The 20,758-nt window shown below is 34.6% G+C and overlaps 1 protein-coding gene across 3 annotated transcripts in view; it reads right to left on the reverse strand.

Moving 5' to 3' along the window:
- The window catches only part of SPOCK3 (SPARC (osteonectin), cwcv and kazal like domains proteoglycan 3), a 461,722-nt gene that overhangs the window by 306,020 nt on the left and 134,944 nt on the right, over positions 1-20,758 (reverse strand). For 2 of the 3 annotated variants that reach the window (XM_027600598.2, XM_027600597.2), the window contains exons 3-4: positions 4,383-4,391; positions 4,233-4,278 (exon numbers count right to left, since the gene is read on the reverse strand). In XM_027600598.2, coding sequence (XP_027456399.1) covers positions 4,233-4,278; positions 4,383-4,391 — 55 coding nt within the window. The remainder of the gene's footprint in view (positions 1-4,232; positions 4,279-4,382; positions 4,392-20,758) is intronic. The other variant, XM_027600599.2, reaches the window with a different exon arrangement.

The following is a 20,758-nucleotide window of genomic DNA, read 5'->3' on the forward strand; positions in this document are numbered from 1 at the left end:
CTGAAAAGAGAGAAACGATGTATAAGTATATGGCTTAGCATCCCACTGTCCTTTCAAAGATCTCAGTCTTTGTTCTCACTCCCCACTAATCCTTGCAAGAATGGAGAGAGATAGTGGTGGTAATATTACCGATATATCGATATTATTGATATAATGTGCACATGTGCACATGCGCACACGTCTCTCTCTCCTGCCTAGACTCAGCTGTTTGAGTTTAGCAATGGTCTCCTAGCACACCAGTTCTTGAGGAAATTTTGTTGAATTACATGCCACTGATGAGCCAGAAGAATTCAGGCTGCCCTTAGCACAGAGGTCCAGATTTAAGAAGAGAGTCCCTGACTGGTTTGCTATGAAATGGCTGAAGGATACTGATCTAAGCCACAGGCACAATCCTTGCCCCTCTTTCCACACCTCAGAAATCCGCCTGAGCAGGAGAAACACATCAATAATGTGAAACTGATTTGTCTTGAAATCTCTGCATCTATTTAAATTCAGATTAAATTTGTTATTAATCTATTGATTGTAATTCACTGCCATGCAGGATACCAAGGGGAACAACTCCAAGCTGGATTGGATAGTGAAATTAGGGAAATGTATAAAAAACACATTTTGCTTCCAACTATTTCATCTCAGGCTACCTAAATATCATATCCTGGAGAAAAAGAATTTTTGAATAAAAGGGATTCCTCGTACAGATAGCACTTTAGTACCTCTGGATTCTCTAAACAACTGACAGGAATTCCTGCTAAAAATTTCAGTGGCTAGCTCTTATAAACCCAAATTAATCCATGACCAAAAACAAGGCAGGGTTAATGAAATGAAAAGGGGAAAAAAAAAGTGTTGTTTTTTTTTTCCTTTAAGCTACAGCTTATCTAGTTAAAGTCTTTATTAAATTGTTTAAAATTTTATCATGCTACCACTCTAGGTTCATGAATGCATTTCCCCTCTAAGTTTGTCGTAGTAAACATTAAATTTTCATGTCATAGTCAAGAAGATGCACGTCCTCATTAAAACTCTTTTTCAGTCAATGTCTGTTGTGTCAACTCATGATTAACCACACTAATGAACAGAAGTAATGGCACAGAAAATTCTACGTGGAGAAATACAAACAAATTTATTTTGGGCATCAGTATGCTTTCCTTTATTATAAAGCAGATTTTACCATCATCAAAATGGTTTTACTGAAATTTATTTAAAACTATTATATTTGCCCAAAACTCTTACTCTTTTACCAGTAAAACAAAAAACAAAAACAATATAGAAACATTCTGATTTATGAAAAGAAACTCACAAGGTGAAAAATTTGTCACAGTTAAGCCACAAGGTAGATAAGCTATATATGAATAATGAGTTGAGTTTCACCTAGAAGAAAGCTTATACATGCAAATATGTGTGTCTATGCATGTGCAAATTATGTATATGCTTATCTATGTATGCATGTGCATATGTATGCATACATGTAGAAAGGGTTTGGTGATGAGAAATTGCACCTTTTCTGTCATGAAATATTAATATTTTCATTAGTAGTACTTTAATTTCTGCATATTTTGTGGACCATTCTGTAGAAAACAAAGTAAGACATAATTTAAAATGTATATGGTAAAATGGTATAAATATCAGCACAAAAAATGTAATGCTAAAAAAAAGTAATACTAATTACTGTAATACTTTTTCTTCATTCCTTTCAAGAAATATGCGAACACCCCCAAAAAAGAAACTGCAGAAAATCAATTTATATTGATATGTGATATGGATGTCCATATACCATGAAAAATACATTAAAAATTATAAATACTTCTAAAAAGTCATAAATTATTTTATGCTCAAAAGTTCAGTCAGATTTTGAAAATGGTACTTAACAGAAGATTCTTCCTTCATAAAAAAACAAGAAACATGAGAAATCAGCATATCTCAAGTCTCTTCTATTCAAGTGATGCACACTGCCTATCTTATTCAGAGCTAGATGAGAACAGGATAATTTTTCTCACTCTTCAGTATGGCTTACCAATGGATTAGTTAATATGACTCAAAGTCAAAACAAATACAAAACAAATACATGTATCTCAGTCTATTTTTTTCCATTTTCCTTTTTTTTCTGTTGATACTAAATTTTCCCATATACGTTTATCAACTACATATGTTCAATCAACCAAAACCCTGGGTCTGATAATCTATAAAATATTATTTAAAACATAGAAACACAGCTATTAGCTCTATCTAATATTCACTTAAGCAAATATTTATTTATTTATTTTAATTTTATTATATTATGTTAATCACCATACATTACATCATTAGTTTTTGATGTAGTGTTCCATGATTCATTGTTTGCGTATAACACCCAGTGCTCCATGCAGAATGTGCCCTTTTTAATACCCATCACCAGGCTAACCCATCTCCCCACCCCCCTCCCATCTAGAACCCTCAGTTTTTTTCTCAGAGTCCATAGTCTCTCATGGTTCATCTGCAAATATTTATTTTTAAAACATAAACTTCAAAATACCACTAGTATGTCATTATTTCATTTTAATGCTATCATAAGAGCAACAGTGTCACATAGTAGTTAGGAAATGAGGTTCAGGGGTCAGATTGCCTGGATCTAAATCCTGACTCTGCCACTTTGCAAGAATATGACCTTGAGTAGGAGCTTAAGCTTCTTAAGTGCTTCACCTTCCTCATCTACTTGACAGGGTTATTGCAAAGATTAAATGAATTCATGTATTGAATACTTAGAATAGTGACTGGATATAGGGCACTCTGTTAGCTATTATTATGTCATGAGCTTCTCTCTGTCTGATAAATATGATATTTTTGACAAATTAGTGTATTAAAAACCTTTTTGAAAATTAAACTAAGCCAGTCTTACCAGGGTTTGGAAGCCTCTTTATCGCAATCTTTTTTTCCTCATTTTTTTAACGGGAGATAAATTGTAGTTCAACAAATGATCACACACACACGCAAAGCCCAAACCATCTTTATTGTAATTGGATGCACCAAGTATGGCAAATTTAAGTGTTAACATCCATTTCATGGATAATTCTGATTTTTTCAAGGTTTATGAATCCATCATAAAAATTAATTTCCCAAGAAAGTTCACAAATATATCTCAGTCTGTATGTCATTTTTTTATCGCTTGTCTTTTAGTACATTTGGCTTGACTTATATTATTAGTGAAATAAAAAATATTCTTTTAGAATTATAAAATGCAGATTCCACAAATAAACACTCTAGATAATAATAGTGAAATCACATGAAGTACAGCAAAAAAGAAATAATATTAAAGGGGGGATTGGATGTGAATGTTTCAGACTACAGGCTAATATCAATGTCCCTAGCTAGGTCCATCCAGGTTGGTTCTCACTCAGAGAAATTAGCTGTTATAGCATTCATTGCACATATTAAGTCAAAAATGTGAAGACATAGCAAAATTCCCTAAGATTCCCTTAATAACATATTACAACTCATTCTTAAAAATAATTTCTATTTTTAAATGGTCCTATTTCAGGAGGTAATATCTTTTGTAAGGTTATTATAGTCAATGTAAAGTAGAAATTTCTTTTGTACCAGACTTAAAAAAGAAGAGTCTCTGGTTCTAATAGTGTAGAATTTAGCAAACAAAACTGTTTAATTATTTATATCATTATGATTGCATTGCACTTGATGTTTCTGTTCCACATCTTCCTTCCCCATGCATCTTTCCTGCTTTTCCTTCTCAAGTACATAACCAGAAGTACAAACGGTGTATGGAGGCAGGAGAACCTGTTTTACATATGACTTTCCCTTTTGGGTCTTATTAAGACCCTAACTGAGTCTAATTACCAGTCAATACTGCTTTAAATGAATGCTTTTATTAATTGAAACACAGATTGCAAAGTCATTTGTTTTAAAATTTTGCACAAATAAATCTATGTCCTGCTGAATGCGCTTGGGTATATTTGAAAACTGGATGAAGTGACTTGTATCAGCTAAAAATAATGGGCACGATAAAGTTCAGAAACCGAAATCAGTAATCTAAGATATGTATCTAAGAATGAAAGACGTTCTGACATAATCATATCTAATTCACTTATTACTGACTACATATTCTGTAATGCAATTATTATATGATTTTTCCACTATCTAAGCTCTCCTACTTAGTATTTTAAGAATTTAACAAACAATAAATATCATGATGAAAGTACAGTGATTATAAACATGTGAAGATTTTTATTTTAAAATAATTAGATTCTTACCCTGATCGAAGGCCTTTCCTGGACTCCAAGTGTGGAAATAATCATCCTGAGGAGGAAAATAATGTGAATTGAGTGTATATGAGTAATTAAATTGTAAAGATTCATATAAAATCTAGAATAAAATATGAAATACAGAAGCTGAATACAAACCTCTACTTCCTGTAATGGCAAGCAGCAAATTATAAAATAAATAAATAAATAAATAAATAAATAATAAAAAATAAAAAAAGGAACAAGAGAAAAACAGTAGTTATCAAAAAGGAACACATTGTTTACATGTTATAGAAATGTTTTTCAATAAATGTGTTCATTTTCATTGCAAGTCAATGTTTACTATAATAATTTAATTATATTTGATTGCCACCTCACCTAAATATTATAATGTAATACTTTCAATCGCAATTCAACGTGCAAGAAACATGCAGTTAATTACCCTAAGCTAATAAGCTATAAAAGTATCTTACCAGTTTCTAGTTACACAACTTCATTTTCCACTAGTACAATAGTAAATGGAACCATCAATACAGCAGCAAAAATACCAAGTGAGTCTGCTCTAGCTCATATAGTATAAATTGACTTTATGTAAATCTGTCTCGTGATAATGGAATATATAAGGAGTTCATCAAAATGCAACTGGAAGTTTGAAAAAAATTCACACCTAATTAAATCTTGCCTAAAGTTTAAATCTTTGATATGGAAAAGAATCATTACAATACACTTACTATATATACATGTAGTAAATACGACTATATAACACTAAGATGAGGCAATGCATACTTAGATTTTTTAAAAAGCAAAACACATTGACTAAATCTATTGTATTTACTGGTTTACCGCTCTAAAAGCCTTGTAGATGAACTGCATACATATCATATTTTATGGTAGATAAAATAAATTTAGCTGTTCAAATTAATAAGCTATATCATATTTTATGGTCAATAAAACACACTTAACTGTTGAAATTAATAAGCTATTTTCACTATAGTAAGAAAGGGCAGTACATCATGGTGAGGCTCCTTGACTAAACATTTCCTAACTCCACACTCTTAAACCCGCTGAAGTCAGTGTGTTGGAAATCTACAAAACCCAGGGAATCTAAAAAGGTCAAGTAGAGAATCTAAAAAGGTCAATCTTCTTTCTAACCTCTTTGCTAAAACCTCCTTTTGTACAAAGAAGAAAATGTAGCACCTTTTAATTATGGAAATAAATACACTTCCTAACTTATTCAAAAATTTTAAATTTTTAAAAAGCAAAACTTTTCCTTATTGTGACTAATCACTCATCACCACATTCTGCATTCCCACCTTACCAATTTTAAAAGAAAGAAAAAGAAGAAAAAAAAAACTTCAGAAATCATCTCTGTCAATCTTTTATTTAGGTTGAGATAGGGTTATGTTAAGACAGTGGCATGTTATGGCAGTCTACCCTGACAGGTTCTGCAATAAATTACCTAGGATCAGAGGAAGGGAAGAAAACATCACTGGATAATTAAATAAATACTGATTGCTTAGGCTTTCTTTAAAATATCTTTGTAAAAAATTTATAGAATGATAGAATTCTTAGAAAATTAAGCTTCCAAATTAAATTCCTCCACTCCAGTCTCAAAACTTTGGCTGAGGACCATAATACATTCATTTAATGACTTTTATTTTTTTTTTTTTAATTACATCTTAACTATGTGGGGATGATGACTAGTACTCATTCAAAGCATGGAGAGGAGTTGGAATTTCTCCCTGAAGCATAACAAAATAAAACAAGACAAAACACAAAACAAAACTAAACTAAACTAGACAATGAGAATGAGTGGTGGATTTGGAGAACTTAAATTTAAGTCTGACTTTACCACTTATTAGCTGTATTACTTTAGAAAATGATGTAAACCTGGGCACCTGCGTGGCTCAGTCAGTTAAGCATCACCTTCGGTTCAGGTCATGATCCCAGGATCCTGGGATGAGTCCCGCGTCTGGCTCACTGCTCTGTGGGGAGTATGCTTCTCCCTCTCCCTCTGCCCCTCTCCCTGCCGCTCCCCCCTACTCATGTTCACTTGCTCACTCTCTCACTCTTTCAAATAAATAAATAAATAAATCTTTAAAGAAAAAAAAAGAAAGGAAATGATGCAAACCTCAGATCCTGTGACTAAAGTTGGGGGCAAAAAAATACCTGCCTATCTGACAAAGGTGCTGGGGGGATTAGTTATTTAAAAAATGTAAATATCTGCACAATATCTGACATAAAGGAGCTGCTAAAGCACACTTGCTGATCGGAAGCACCAGGTTCATCTCTGTTAGTATCTCTGAGCAACATCACCATTGGACAACCTTTCATTACTGCTAACAAAGTCCTTTAGTTTTTCTGGTTGCTTAGAAAGAACTATGAACTCCTCATAACATTTTTGAAACTGAATGCCCTCCAAAATATCGAACATTAGATGCAGTGAACTTTTTTTAAAGCCTACCTTTATGATTGTAGTTAGTGCAAGAAGGCAAATTTTCTACTACCACTTCAGACTCTTCTGAAGTTGTACAGCTATCAGGGACATCGCCCAAGAAGGTGTGGGTAAGTTTTCACTGCTGTAGTTACTCCATCCATATAAATACCAAATAAAAGTAGAAGAAGGAATAAATGTGAGAGTGACATCATTAGCACTGAAGCTAACAATGTGAAAACAACATGTTTGATACAACACACAGTGTTTGAAATACCCAACATCTGTACAGATGAGCAGGAATTAAGTGGAAATAGATAGATAGATGATAGATGATAGATAGATGATAGATAGATAGATAGAGGCAAAATATAGCCTCAACCATATTTAAATAACTTCCTTCAGAATAACACAATCATCACACCTGTCAGAATGGCTAAAATCAAAAACACAAAAAACAACAAGTGTTGGAGAAGATGTGAAAGATGTGAAGATAAGGGCATCCTCATACATTGTTGGTGGGCATGCAAACTGGTGCAGCCACTGTGGAAAGATTTAAAAAGAGAACTACCCTACAATCCAGTAATTGCACTACTGAGTATTTACCCAAATAATACAAAACCACTAATTTGAAAAGATATATGCACCTCTATGTTTACTGCAGTATTATCTACAATAGCCAAATTATGGAAGCAACCCAAGTGACCACGGATAGATGAATGGATAAAGAAGATGTGGAATACATATATACAATGGAATACTAGTCAGTCATAAAAAAAAATTAAATCATGCCATTTGCAACAACACAGATGGAGCTAGAGAGTATAATGTGAAGCGAATAGGTCAATAAGAGAAAGACAAATATCATACAATTTCACTCATATGTAGAATTTAAGATTCAAAACAAACGAACAAAGGAAAAAAAAGAAAGACAAATTAAGAAACAGACACTTAACTACAGAGAACAAACTGATGGTTACCAGAGGGGAGGTGGAGGGGGGAAATAGGTGAAGGGGATTAAGAGTACACATCATGATGAGCACTGAGTAATGTATAGAGTTGTTGAATCACTATATTGTACACCTGAAACTAATAACACTGTATGTTAACTATACTGGAATTAAAATTAAAAACTTAATAAAAAAAAGTAACCAGTGTTATCTCATTTGAAGTACGCCATCTTCTAAGATTGCTTTACAAATAAGAAATACAAATCTTGGGGGAAATAAAGAATAACACACTCATGCTAGGTTAGTTTGGGGCCATAGCTATCTAAAAATTTATAATCATAATGTAAACCATGAAACTAGTTCTTTTGGATAAGTCAAGAGCAATGTCAATGTCTGGCCATTGTGGAGATCTGACACAGTTTAGAAAAGCAGAGTAATTAGCCTATCAACTATTTTTAGATATTTTTCTTTGTGTTTCACATCACCAGACTTTTTTTTTTTTTCTGAAGATGGTTTTGCCTCATTAAATCTAGGAATTTTGCCAGAATAAGAGATAAAAGTATTTTCATGTAGGTGTTCACTAAGGCACAATTCCTTTTGTCTCAGAAAGCTTTGTGTGAATATTTGTTGTTCTCAAACTTCAGTTTAGGTCAAAAATAAGCCAACCTGGAATTGAGAAAACAAGTGCAAGAAATGCCCACAGAGAAATTCAGGCTCAGAAGACACAAACATATAGGGAATTAGGGAGAATGTTTCGGGCCCCTAGTCCTCTTCACGGGAGGAGAGCCTGGGCCAGAAGTCCCACACTCGAGGATTCCATTTATTCCTGAGGAGCAAGTAAATCAGTAAAAGGTTTATATTTAGGGGAAACATAAAAGACAGGAAGATCCCTAATTTTTAACCTTTCAACAACAATTTTGTTTTTTTGATTTAAATCTCTAGAATCAAAGCAAAGGTAAGTATAATAAGCTATTGCTTCAATTATTGACAAAAACTTGGTTAGCCTTTTTATATGTACACAAAAGTGAAGACCCTATGATGATACTCATGTGAATCTATGTTGAGGAATAGAAAGTTAAATTTCCTAGGATTTCTGTATTTTGTGATTATGTTCCCCAAACCTTCTTGCACAAAACATCAGAATTTCCCTACTAACATTAAGTCTTATTGCTTCCTGTGTTTCTTTTTTTTTTAAAGATTTTATTTATTTATTTGAGAGAGAGAGAATAAGAGAGAGAGAGAGACAGAGCACGTGAGAGAAGAGAGGGTCAGAGGGAGAAGCAGACTCCCCGCTGAGCAGGGAGCCCGCGGGACTCAATGTGGGACTCCAGGATCATGACCTGAGCCAAAGGCAGTCGCTTAACCAACTGAGCCACCCGCTTCCTGTGTTTCAATAGCTAAGCCAAATCATGAAGCACTGCTAGTTTTATAAGCTAAAAAATAGCGATGGAAATCTGCTTTTTTTTTTTTAAATATGTTATATATTACGACAAACTCATTTACACATTTCACTGTATGATAGGAAGAATGCCTTGTCTGATAGTTAGGCCAGTCTATTTCACAAAAGGGGAAAGCTCCCTGTACAGAAATACTTAACACATGATTAGATCACAAGATAGAGTAAATAAGTTTTGTCTAGATATAAAGGAATTATCTATTTGAGACAAACTATCTGCTTCAGGCCCCAAAATGTCACATTTATTACCCAAGTACCACTCATTTTTCCAAGTGATGTTGTAGGAGCCTGAAAGAATTCATTTATAACACTTTGGTGAGCCCTTTATTTTTCAGAAAGCACTTTATGCTCCCTGACTCACCACAGATTAAACACATAAATAAAATGAATTGTGCAAAAGGGCAGTGCCATTGAGCGAATTCCTCAATTGTCTCTGAACATCTCTGCAAATTGAAGTTAAACTCCCTCAGAATATATATGGTCACTTTTACATTGATATACAAAACTTGTAATTCCTTAATATCAGGGAAAGACACAAAAAATACATTGTCTTAATAAATAAAGTAAGGACTTTAAAATATTGGGAATCTTCATTATAACTATAAGGACACTAACACACATAAAGAAATTGAGTAAAACAGTGACTTGAAGTCACTGTTCTCTTATCCCATACCAGGAGCTGTTCTATAAGCATCTGTAAGAGGTAAGTGTTTCTAATAACACTCCTATTTTATAGATGAGGAAAATGAAGCAGAGAGAGACTAAATAATCTACTCAAGCTTATACAGCAGGTTAGAAATACAGGTGGGACTTGAACCCCAGAAGTAGGGCCCAGAGCCTGTAGGCTTAAACATTTCTCCATACCACAAATCAGCAACTATGGCCCATGGGCCAGTCCCCACCTGTTTATAACTGAAGTGTTATTGGAACACAGTCACAACAATCTTTTTACACCTTGTCTATGTCTGCTCAGATGCTTACATAGCAGAGTGGAGTAGTTACGACTGAGACCATAGGCCAAAAAGTTGGAAGTCCTGCCAAGCTGGTCTTATACTGAGAAAGACCCCTGTACTACTATCCTATACGGTGCTACCCCCCATAAAAGAACATTTATTTGAAAATGAGAAAACAATGTTCAATGGAATACCTATTTCCGCATAGAGAAACAAAATTTTCTGAAGGAAGAAAAAGTGTTTACGGTGTTTAATGTTCCGGATCTATGTGATTCAATCCTCAAATCGTAAAGCTTATAAATTTTCCAACTACTTCATTTCCTCCTTCTGACCATAAATATATCCTCTAGCTTTGGATATAATCTACAGGTGAGTGGGCCATATTTTCAGCACAAGAAATCAAGACATATAATTTAGAACCAAGTAAAAATGATTCTCAAAATCTTTATGATATGCTATATTAAAAAAGTGTTTTAGGAGTAGGTTACAAATGTGGTATTCTATATGACATCATGATCCTCAATTTAAAGTGGAAACCAAGGGATAAATTAAGGTAAAATGCCTGCAGGTATCATAAAAGTGTTTCTAATTCTAGAACACTTCCCAGATTAGTAAATCAAAACTATAGTCATTGTACTTATTGGAGCAAATTGTAAAATATTAATAGTAAAATAGTAGCCAATAATGCAAATAATAAAGTATTATTTCCCTATTTATTTCATACACTTTTTGTATTTATAACAGCACTTTGAGTGTTCATAATTGGTAATTAAAAGAACTACTTAACTAAATATTGAATATAGCACAAATATTACAATTGTTCATCATATCAAATGTAAATAAGAAGCACCTGGGTGGCCCAGTCGTTAAGCGTCTGCCTTCGGCTCAGGTCATGATCCCAGGGTCCTGGGATTGAGGCCTGCATTGGGCTCCCTGCTCGGCGGGAAGCTTGCTTCTCCCTCTCCCACTCCCCCTGCTTGTGTTCCCTCTCTAGCTATGTCTCTCTCTGTCAAATAAATAAATAAAACCTTTAAAAAATGTAAATAAAAATAAATTTATATAATATGAAAATGTTAAACACATATTATGTCTGATATAAATCCTTAGCATATTTAGTCAATGAAAATGTAGTACTATTCAAAATATAAGGTAAATACTGTGTAAAATAAAGAAAAGTTAATCATAAATGAAAGCAAATTATTATTTTTAGAATGTGCTATCTTAAGAAACAAAATGTATTAGTTATTTCATTATTGAATCAAGAATCTATTTCTGTGCTTTTTTCCCTCTCTCACAGCAAAAAAATAAGCTCTTCAGACTAAGTAGTAGGAAGAATATATTTATAAGTTAACTCCAGTTACTTCAACTGGGTCCTTTATCATGGTTGATACCTGTGAATACATTTTTGAAAATATCTATTTTAAACACAAATTGGAAGCTGTTTTTCTCACTTTGAATTTTCATTATTGTTTTGAAGGCAATTTTTTATTTGGTTTTACTATTATTATTATCACTTGATTTCATCATATATACATGGAGATTCTAATGCATAGTGGCTAGTATCTATAGTAAGAGTGTTTATATTCATAGCTCACTGGTTTGCAAAATCTTGGATCTAAAGTATGACTTATCTGGCCCTACCAGCTTTGCTTTGTGACTATTATCTTCTCTTCCCTTTTCAGCATTATAGAGAAAGAAAACTTTCTAAAAAAAATGAAGCTTTGCTCAATTTAAAAATATAGTGCTATGTATATATCTTGGGGTTTGTCCCAATATTTAAGTTTTAGATTTCAGATGTCTTAAAACACTGATGTAACAATAATACCATCAAAAAGTCAACACAGTAGTTTTTAAAAAATAGCCCAATATACCGGAAAGTTACAGTCAGTAGTCAAAGATTATATGGAAGATGGTGGCTAAAAAACAGTCCCCAGGAATCCACTTGATTCCCTGTGCACTGGTAGTAGATGAAATACCTCCTCTCCTCTTCTTAAACAAGGCCATATTGACTGTCTATGGCTGCATACTAAAGTATGCCACAATTTAGTGGCTGTTTATTCTGACAGTTTCCAGAGGTCAAGAATCTTTCACAAGGCTGCAGTCAGAGTGTCAACCAAGGCTGCCTTCTCTTCTGAAGGTCTGACCAAAGGAGGATCATCTGAACTTTCACATATTTTTTTGCCAAGTTTTCTTTCTTTCCTAACTTTTGGACCGAGTGCTTCAGCGAGAGATATCTAATAGAGAAGGTGGCCTCTTTAAAGCTAATTTCAGAATGGCGTCCCATCACTGTTGTACTACTTTATTTCTTGGAAGTGAGTCACTAAATCCAGCTCAAAGACTAGGTACGGGCATCACTGGGGGCAGTCTTGAGGTTCTATACCACAGTGGGGTGCTGGAAACTTTTTTTCATTTGACACTTCATTATTCTATTGTCAACATTTTCAAGAAAAGGGACTTCAAATCTCATTCATTCTTTAATTTCAGAATTCAGTAAACCTCATTGTGTATGCCTGTTCTATATAGCAGTGCTTCAAAAACTATCTTCAGTAAAGAATCAGTTTTATTTTTCCAAATCTACTACAGAACAAGTCTTTTGTAAAAGAGAATAAGATGAATTGCTTGAAAAATGAAATAAAAATAGACACATAAAATATGAACCCAAATTCATTACTATTAGAGTTAATATAATTTTTTTTCCTCTCAAATTGCTATGGCATTTTTTTCAATCCTTACTCCCAATTTCTGTACCTCTTCCACACAGACTGTAGACCAGCATCCACCTGTGGACCATACCTCACAGCACTGATTGATATAATATGGGGGATGGTTAGACATATGTCTCCTAAACTTCATGCATCTAGGTTTGCAGTTTTTTTCCTGATAAAATGGTGTGAATCCAGTGAATAATAAAATGCCACAACTCCAAATGTCTGAAAATTTTTATCTAATTTGCTAGTTGTAAAAAATTATATTACAATAATATTTTCCTTATGACAAAGAAGAGAGATAAAATCAATAATATTTTGCTTCTAATTTGCAAGTGATTTAGGACACACATCAGTTCATTCTCTCTTGCCTTAGACTATAGTTTTCAAAAAGCAAAAACTATCAACAAATGTAATCATGGGAAAATGTGTTTGCACATTAAAACTTACATTAAAATAAATCACAGTAAAATTTTATGACACAGGTAATCTTATAAAGAATCATGCAGTTTATAGCTCTAATTATAATAAACTACACACAATAGAAAACTTTAAATCACCCTTAAACTACACATGATAGAAACCAATACAAAAATTATAATCTGCATGACTGCTAATAGACTTTTTTACAATAAGCAATCTATAGAATAAACAAATTTTTAAGAGAGCACAAACTGCTTTTATGAGGTGTCTGCTAATTAAGTAAGTTCATGCCTCACTGTGAGACTTTTTATCCACTAAGCACACTAATAGATAAAATATATAATTAGGAAGTCAGAAAAGGGTGACTTCAGATATCAGCAGCCAAAAATTACAAACTTTAAATTTAGTCTTTTTAATAACTTAGATTGCTGTTTTACACCCTTTTAGCACCCAACCAGCAAAAATCAAATTACCAGAGTTATATCAAGTCCACACATAAGAGATTGAAGTAAAATCTGACACTTACATGTAAAAGTAGCTCAAATCACCAGAACATTTTTAAGAGAACAAGATTCCACTTAGAATAATCTGATGTAAAGCAAGAAATACTATATTACAGATGTTTTACGTTTAAGAGAAAGTTTTACACGTCTGAGATATAGAATATACAATTCTGCTTCCTTTTTCCTTTTTCTGAATGTACACAAAAACGAACAACTTTTTAACATGGCTCAATGGTAATGTTTAACAAATAATGTCTAGTTTTATTGGTGATCTGGGCTCCTCATTTGTCCTTTAATAAGGCCCAAAGTAAGTTTTAAATAGCATGGAAGAAAAAATTAATATTAGTAACCACTGTAATATATTTCATATATTTGGTTTCATCTTTTATTACACTTAATTATTGTATTAAGCCCATTTATAAAAGGAAGAGAGAAAAAAATGGAAAGAAATAAGGAAGTAAGGAGATAAGGGAGGGAGAGAGAGAGGGGAGGAAAGGTGTTTTTAGGCAAATGTTCATGTAACACTTTTTACGTGCCAGGTACCATGGTAGATGGTACATGGTACATGGTAGATTGGCCACTAGAAGATGAAAAGACATAGATATAGTCTCTCTTCTCATGTAATTTACAGTCTATAAAGACACAGTCATGGTAGGAACATAATGTATACAAAGTGTTAAATCTGTTTCATCCTGATATAATCAGGGTCAGAGTACATAGCCTGAGAACTGCAGCTTGAAAAAGGGCAAACAGAGATGTGTCATGCAGAAGCACCAGCAAATTAAAAGACATGTAGGTAGACACAAGAAAGCACAGAGAAGTCAGAAAACTGCAAGTAGTTTCAGAATATGGGATCATAATGTAAGTGTGTATCTATGTGTGCCAGAATCACTAATCATAATTGTGTGTGTGTGTGTGTGTGTGTGTGTGTATGCAGGTGTAGGAGGATCAGGTATGTTAGAAAGGAATGGTGATGGGGTGGGTGGTATAGAATAGATACGGTGGCTAGGCAGATAGGTAAATTCATAACCAAAAATTCAGATTTTCTACTGCAAGATATATATTTTCCCTTTACTTGCAGATTCAAAGCCAGTCTAAATGTCTTAAGGTTGTCACATGGCTTCCAGAAACATTACGACATTGGTATATTTGCATGAGTCCTTAATACCTACACAAAGTCCAGAATCATAGACTAATAACAATAAATTCACCACAATTTCTAATAAAGTAATTACTCTATACCAGTCATTCTTTAAACATTGTAATTACCCTGTGATATAGGTATAATTCTTTACCTCAATTTACAGATGAAGAAAGGCTATGAGACTCGTCTCCCAGCCAGGGACAAACCCAAACCACCTGCTTCTGGAGTCCATTCTCTTAAACACTTTTATTATGCTTCCATTTCCTAAGTTTTAATTTTGTTAGTTAATTTCCAAATGCAAGTAGCAATCTGTCATGCAAAATAATTTAGGAATTCCAACCTAATAATAAATAAATCAGTGAGCAAAATAATTTAAGTTGGAATTCCTAAATTATTTGTGTTCGTTGATTTATTTATTATTCTCCAGTTCTAAGGAAGAAGGTAAAATCAGTGAATAAAATAAAGTGTCATTGTCTTCCTGGAGTTTAGAGTCTGACATTGGTGCTATTACATATTACAGTTCTATATAATGTTTATGAATAATAAAGAGATTCTATAATCATTGGAAAGATACCTTTTTTAAAAATTTATTGTATTTTGATATTTACACTGTATTCTTTGTTTCTCCAAATGGCATTTGGGCAAATGTGAGGGAAAAAAAAAAAAAAGAAAAATCTACCCTAGTTTTCATAAGAGTATGTGTGCAGAAATCTTAGGTGCAAGCTCAAAAATACTGTCAAATATAAATATGAAACTTTTGTGAATGTCTGAAGTACATTTTAAAAACACAAAACTAAACCTTGTTGCTTTCTTCTACAAAATGTGCTAGTTTGCAAAACTTTCAAAACTATTAATGACTTTTCAAAGCTTCACACAAAATTGTTTTGTCAGTATCCATTCATGAGGAACGACCTATATCCCTTGATGGAACCTAATTTATGTCCCTTGCTGTGTTTTCTTTGAACATTATTGGATTTAATTATCTGGAATAAACTGTTCCTCTTGACAAGAAATACTGCTTCTTGGTTTTATTCCATGTCTGTAGAAATTTAGAAGCAAGATCCAACATGGAGGGAAAGGGGGGGGTAGACTAAACAAACCGAGAAAATAGATGTCCACAGAACATGGTGAAAAGAGCCATTTCCTTAGTTTTAATCAGTGATTAGATGCCAAGAACACATAGGAAAAAAATCAAATGCAATAGCCAGTTTCTCTGTGTTGTGTGATTAATATTGCCAGTCAATTGAATCTTGTAAGCAGTTGAGAATGTTGTTAATTACAGTCCGGGGGGAAGCAAATTCAATATCAAACACTTTTAAGCAAAAGTAAATAGGATTTTATGGTGTTGGCAACAGGAATGTGTTTCGAGCAGTGCTGAGTTACTTCATACGTTAGCATAGCTGTTCATGGACTTAGTGATATGATATATAAAACGTACTCTAATGTAGGTATTACATTAGATCAGAACTGTGTTTATCAGCTTCACGGTAAGATATATGTCCTATAAAGATAAAAGGGTTCAGACAGTTGAAAAAGCAGTGAATAGTTAAAAATCTCTGTAACGAAAAAGGTAAGAAAATCTCTCTGGCGGGAAGCAGGTAATCCCTCACTTAGAAGGGCTCTTGCAAATGCATCGATGGCAAATTCTCCTTCTACAAATGTTCTCCACTCCTACAATTTCTTCAACCTGATTATTCATGTTTTCACCCTTAGATATAACCATATTTGTCCCTAATAGTCAATTTCTTATGGTAAGATATTCCACATTCTTAAGTGGGAAGGGGCAGTTTCCTACCAGTGTCGTCCCAATCTAGGGACATATGTTCTGTTGTACTAGGAGCCACGGAAGTGAGAGATAGTTTAAGGAGGTCAAGTGACCCTGGGAATGCCACCTGCAAACAAGTTTCTAACACTCCCAGTAATTTGTTATTCGGATTGATAAACTCTCCTTTTATATTGCAAATGTCCCCTGAGTGCATGCAATCAGTCATTCCTAAAAAGCAATTACAGTAATGTTAGTAGTACTAGATTCTCAGTAATGGGAATGACCTTTCCTCCCATGCCTGCACCAAAGGGAAATATAAAGGGCAAGGGAATTTTCAAAGTCATTTTAGGAGAGCAGAGCCCTGGAAAGAAGTCTACGCAGAGTGTTTGGAAATCTATAGGGCAGCTTGAGGGGATTGGGTTAAGTGTGAGATATAGAAGCATAAGTGAAATGGCAAAAATCTATCATCTGCCATGCAATTTTGTCTCCGATTTTGGAAATAAAACCATAATATTTACCTCCACCTACCTGACACCTAAAAACAAGTTGTGATTACTTCCTGTCAGTAAGGATAGGCTGAAGCACCCACATGGAAAATTGAAAGGAGTCATTGTGATTGCTGTATTCTATGCCACTTCTTGTCTTGATGATGAAACACTATCTTCTAGGCAATTTTAGGAAGCTCACCCCATAAATTCCTGTTCCTGCCACTGTTCAGGCTTTTGGGGCAACACGGTACAGCAGAAAGTTTAGGAATAATATAGCCATGGATAAAACGTCTAGTTCCACAATTAACTAGTGAAGTATACTAAAAAAAAAGCTACACAATTTTAGCTTCAATTTCTTCAAATGAAAAACTCTGGATGATATCACCCTTACAGGGCTTTTGTGGATATTAAATAATGGAACATGAAAATATACCAAGTTCAGTTTCTGGCATTTAATGAGCTCTCAAATGAATAAAGCTTTACTGTTTTCTTTTGGACTCCCAAATAATTTTAAAATTAAAAATTGTCAGCACTCCCCTGACAATGAAAGTTAATACTTTCATAGCTTCAACTTGTAGTTCATTCATTCACTCACTCACTCACTCACTCACTCATACATGGAATTGTAATTTGGTATATTAATATGTAAGATGTTAATGTCTAGCTAATATGGAAAAAAAGACATTATACTATATAGAGCCCCCACTCCCCAAAAAACTTTTGTTTAAAAAACAAACAAGAGCGGGCGCCTGGGTGGCTCAGATGGTTGGGCGTCTGCCTTCGGCTCAGGTCACGATCCCGGAGTCCTGGGATCGAGTGCCACATCGGGCTCCCTGCTCCTTGGGAGCCTGCTTCTCCCTCTGCCTCTCTCTCTCTCTCTGTCTCTCATGAATAAATAAATAAAAAATCTTTAAAAAAATAAAAAATAAATAAAAAACAAACAAGAGCAGAAAAGTTCTTTCACCACAGTTTCATGTTCTGTCAATTAACTCTCCCTCTGGAGAATGTGAATGGGGACTGTATGAAAAACTAAATATTTGGAAGCAGGAACACCAGTGGGAATACCTGAAAGAGAGAGGCAATGACAGAGCCAAAGTTAGAAGAAAGCCAAAAGGATGCATAAGTAAAACATATGACTAATACGAAGTTTTGAAAGCAAAAGGATACGTACTGAATAAAGCAGTGGGATCAGAGAAAGAGCAGAATTGAGTCATATTAAAAGATAGAAAAACAAAACAAAACAGAAATTGAGCAGCTCCTGTCTCATCCTGAATGACATTCCTTTCCAACCACCCTTCCTAAAGATGAAATGTAGTATGGTTCTTGCTCTTCCCATTAATTCCCTGTGTGTCTTTCTTATCAATACATGCATCTCCATATTCAATATCTAATACTTAAGGTACCAGAGGGAATTTCTATCCTAACAAACAAAAGTCTAATAGATAAATCATCTGAATGTAATTTAATTTAAAGTACTTTGGTAAGAATAGTCTGAATCACAGTTAACTTAAGTTTGTATAAACTCTGGGGGTGATTAATTAGAATTTGAATTACCCTAAACAAGAATCAACATTGTAGGGACAGCTGTGGACTCACTGCAGATTTTGGGATGAAAATCTACATAAGATAGTTCATTAATTTACCATATGATATTCATATGCCAGATAGAAACTGCATGAGCCCTGGGGTGCCTGGGTGGTACAGGTCAGGTCGATTGGGGGTCCTACTCTTGGTTTTGGCTCAGGTCATGGTCTGGGGTCATGGAATCCAGCCCCACATCAGGCTCCTGTGCTCAGTGCAGAATCTGCTTGCATTTCTCTCTCCCTCTACCCCTGCCCCTGCTCACTCTCTCAAAAATAAACTTTTTTTTTTTTTTTTTTTTTTTTTTTTTTTTTTTTTTTAAGAACGGGGCCTGGGATGACTCAGGCAGTTAAGTGTCCAACTCTTGGTTTGGGCCCAGGTCATGATCTCAGGGTCCTGGGATGGAGCCCTTCATCCGGCTCTGCACTCAGCACAGTCTGCTTATGGATTCTCTCGTTCCTTCTCCCTTTGCCCCTCCCCACACTCATTCTCTTTCTCTCTCTCTCTCTCCCTCTCTCTTAAATAAATAAGTAAATCTTAAAACAAAAGAAGATTTTTTTTTAAAAAGGAAGAAAGAAAGTCCATGAGTCCTAAGGCCCTTGTGAGATCTGTTTGGTTCTGTATATCGTTTCACAGAAGAAGTTGCCCCATATGACCAGAAGATGGGCTGATCTCACCTCCTCATCAGGGTTCTGAAAACTACAGCCCACAGGCCAGAAAAAGGCCCCCTGACTGTTTTGTAAATAAAGTTACATTGGAACACAGCTCATTGGTTTACATATTGTCTTCCAGCTTCTTTGGGGACTTCAACAGCAGAGTTTAGTTGTTGTGACAGAGACCACATCACACAGAAAACCTAATATATATATATATATATATATATATATATATATATATATACCCATACACACACACACACACCTGGCCCTTCACCGAAAAAAGTTCTGTGAGCTGTGCTTTACATCACTGTGTTCTTCTCAGTGGGAACCTCTCCTGTAAGGAGCTTGTTAGATTCTGAGGATTGAGGATGCAAGGGTTTCCAAGCACATACGAGCAGGTAGTATGACAGTTTTTGTGCCTGCTGACTAAAATGAATTTGGTAAATTTGGCAGAATATGGCTTAAGACTTTTTGTTCTCACCTCTTGGTGAGGTTGAGGGAGCAGTGGCCTCTCTTGCCCTATAATGAGTTCTTAACAGTAGCAACACCAATCCCAAAAGAGTGCCAAGCTAGCAGGGCTTTTTTTTTTTTTCCATTAAGAGAGAGAGAAGGGAAGAGAGAAGGAGAGAAAGGAAGGAAGGAAGGAAGGAAGGAAGGAAGGAAGGAAGGAAGGAAAGGGAAGGAAAGAAAGGACAGTCCTAACATCCAGAAATTACCTGACTTGGTCTCAGTATTATTGCATACTTTCCTGACTTACAGCTAAGGCATACTTTTCTGTTGGATATTAACAATCTCATAAAACATTTTCGTCAAAGTCACTGTACAAACTACAAAATACAAAATATCTTCCTCTTCTGCTAAATGAATGACTGCTACTTCCTTTCTAATTACAGCTTTATCCTCCCTCTAGACTTTTCTCCCTGTAGGTAAGATCTGTTGAGATAGACCATAGAGTTGCCCCCACTTCCTGACAACACCCAATCCAAAGTGAATCTCCACTTCCTTAGACCCTTTCCAGGATTACCCAATCAAAGCCAAATCCTGATCAGTATCTTTATGACACCCTCTTACTAAAATACCCAACAGTTTCCCATGGTGTGTATTCTCCCTTGCTATGATGATAAATAAACCCAATCAGTTCAACTATCAGCATTCCTGACTGTGCTTGGATGAAGCAGACTGGCAGTTTCTTTCTCAGTACCCCCATCTGCAAAATAGCCAAGTATACAACCTGGTGTCTGTATGCAGAGACTGTTAAACTTTGGGAAGTACCATATCACCATTTTGTTTATACAACAAGATCAGCCCTTCATTTCAGATTCACTGTAGTATACTTGTATTCAGGGCAGGCCTAGCTTAGGACTTTTGCTGGTAAAATTGTCCACTTGAAACCCTCTAGTCAAACTGGGTTATGTAATTCAGCAGAGTATTGAGTCTGCGTGAATGATGTGAAAAGCCATTAACAAAATGTATA

The sequence above is a fragment of the Zalophus californianus genome, chromosome 2, assembly GCF_009762305.2.
Source record: "Zalophus californianus isolate mZalCal1 chromosome 2, mZalCal1.pri.v2, whole genome shotgun sequence".
NCBI lineage: Eukaryota > Metazoa > Chordata > Mammalia > Carnivora > Otariidae > Zalophus > Zalophus californianus.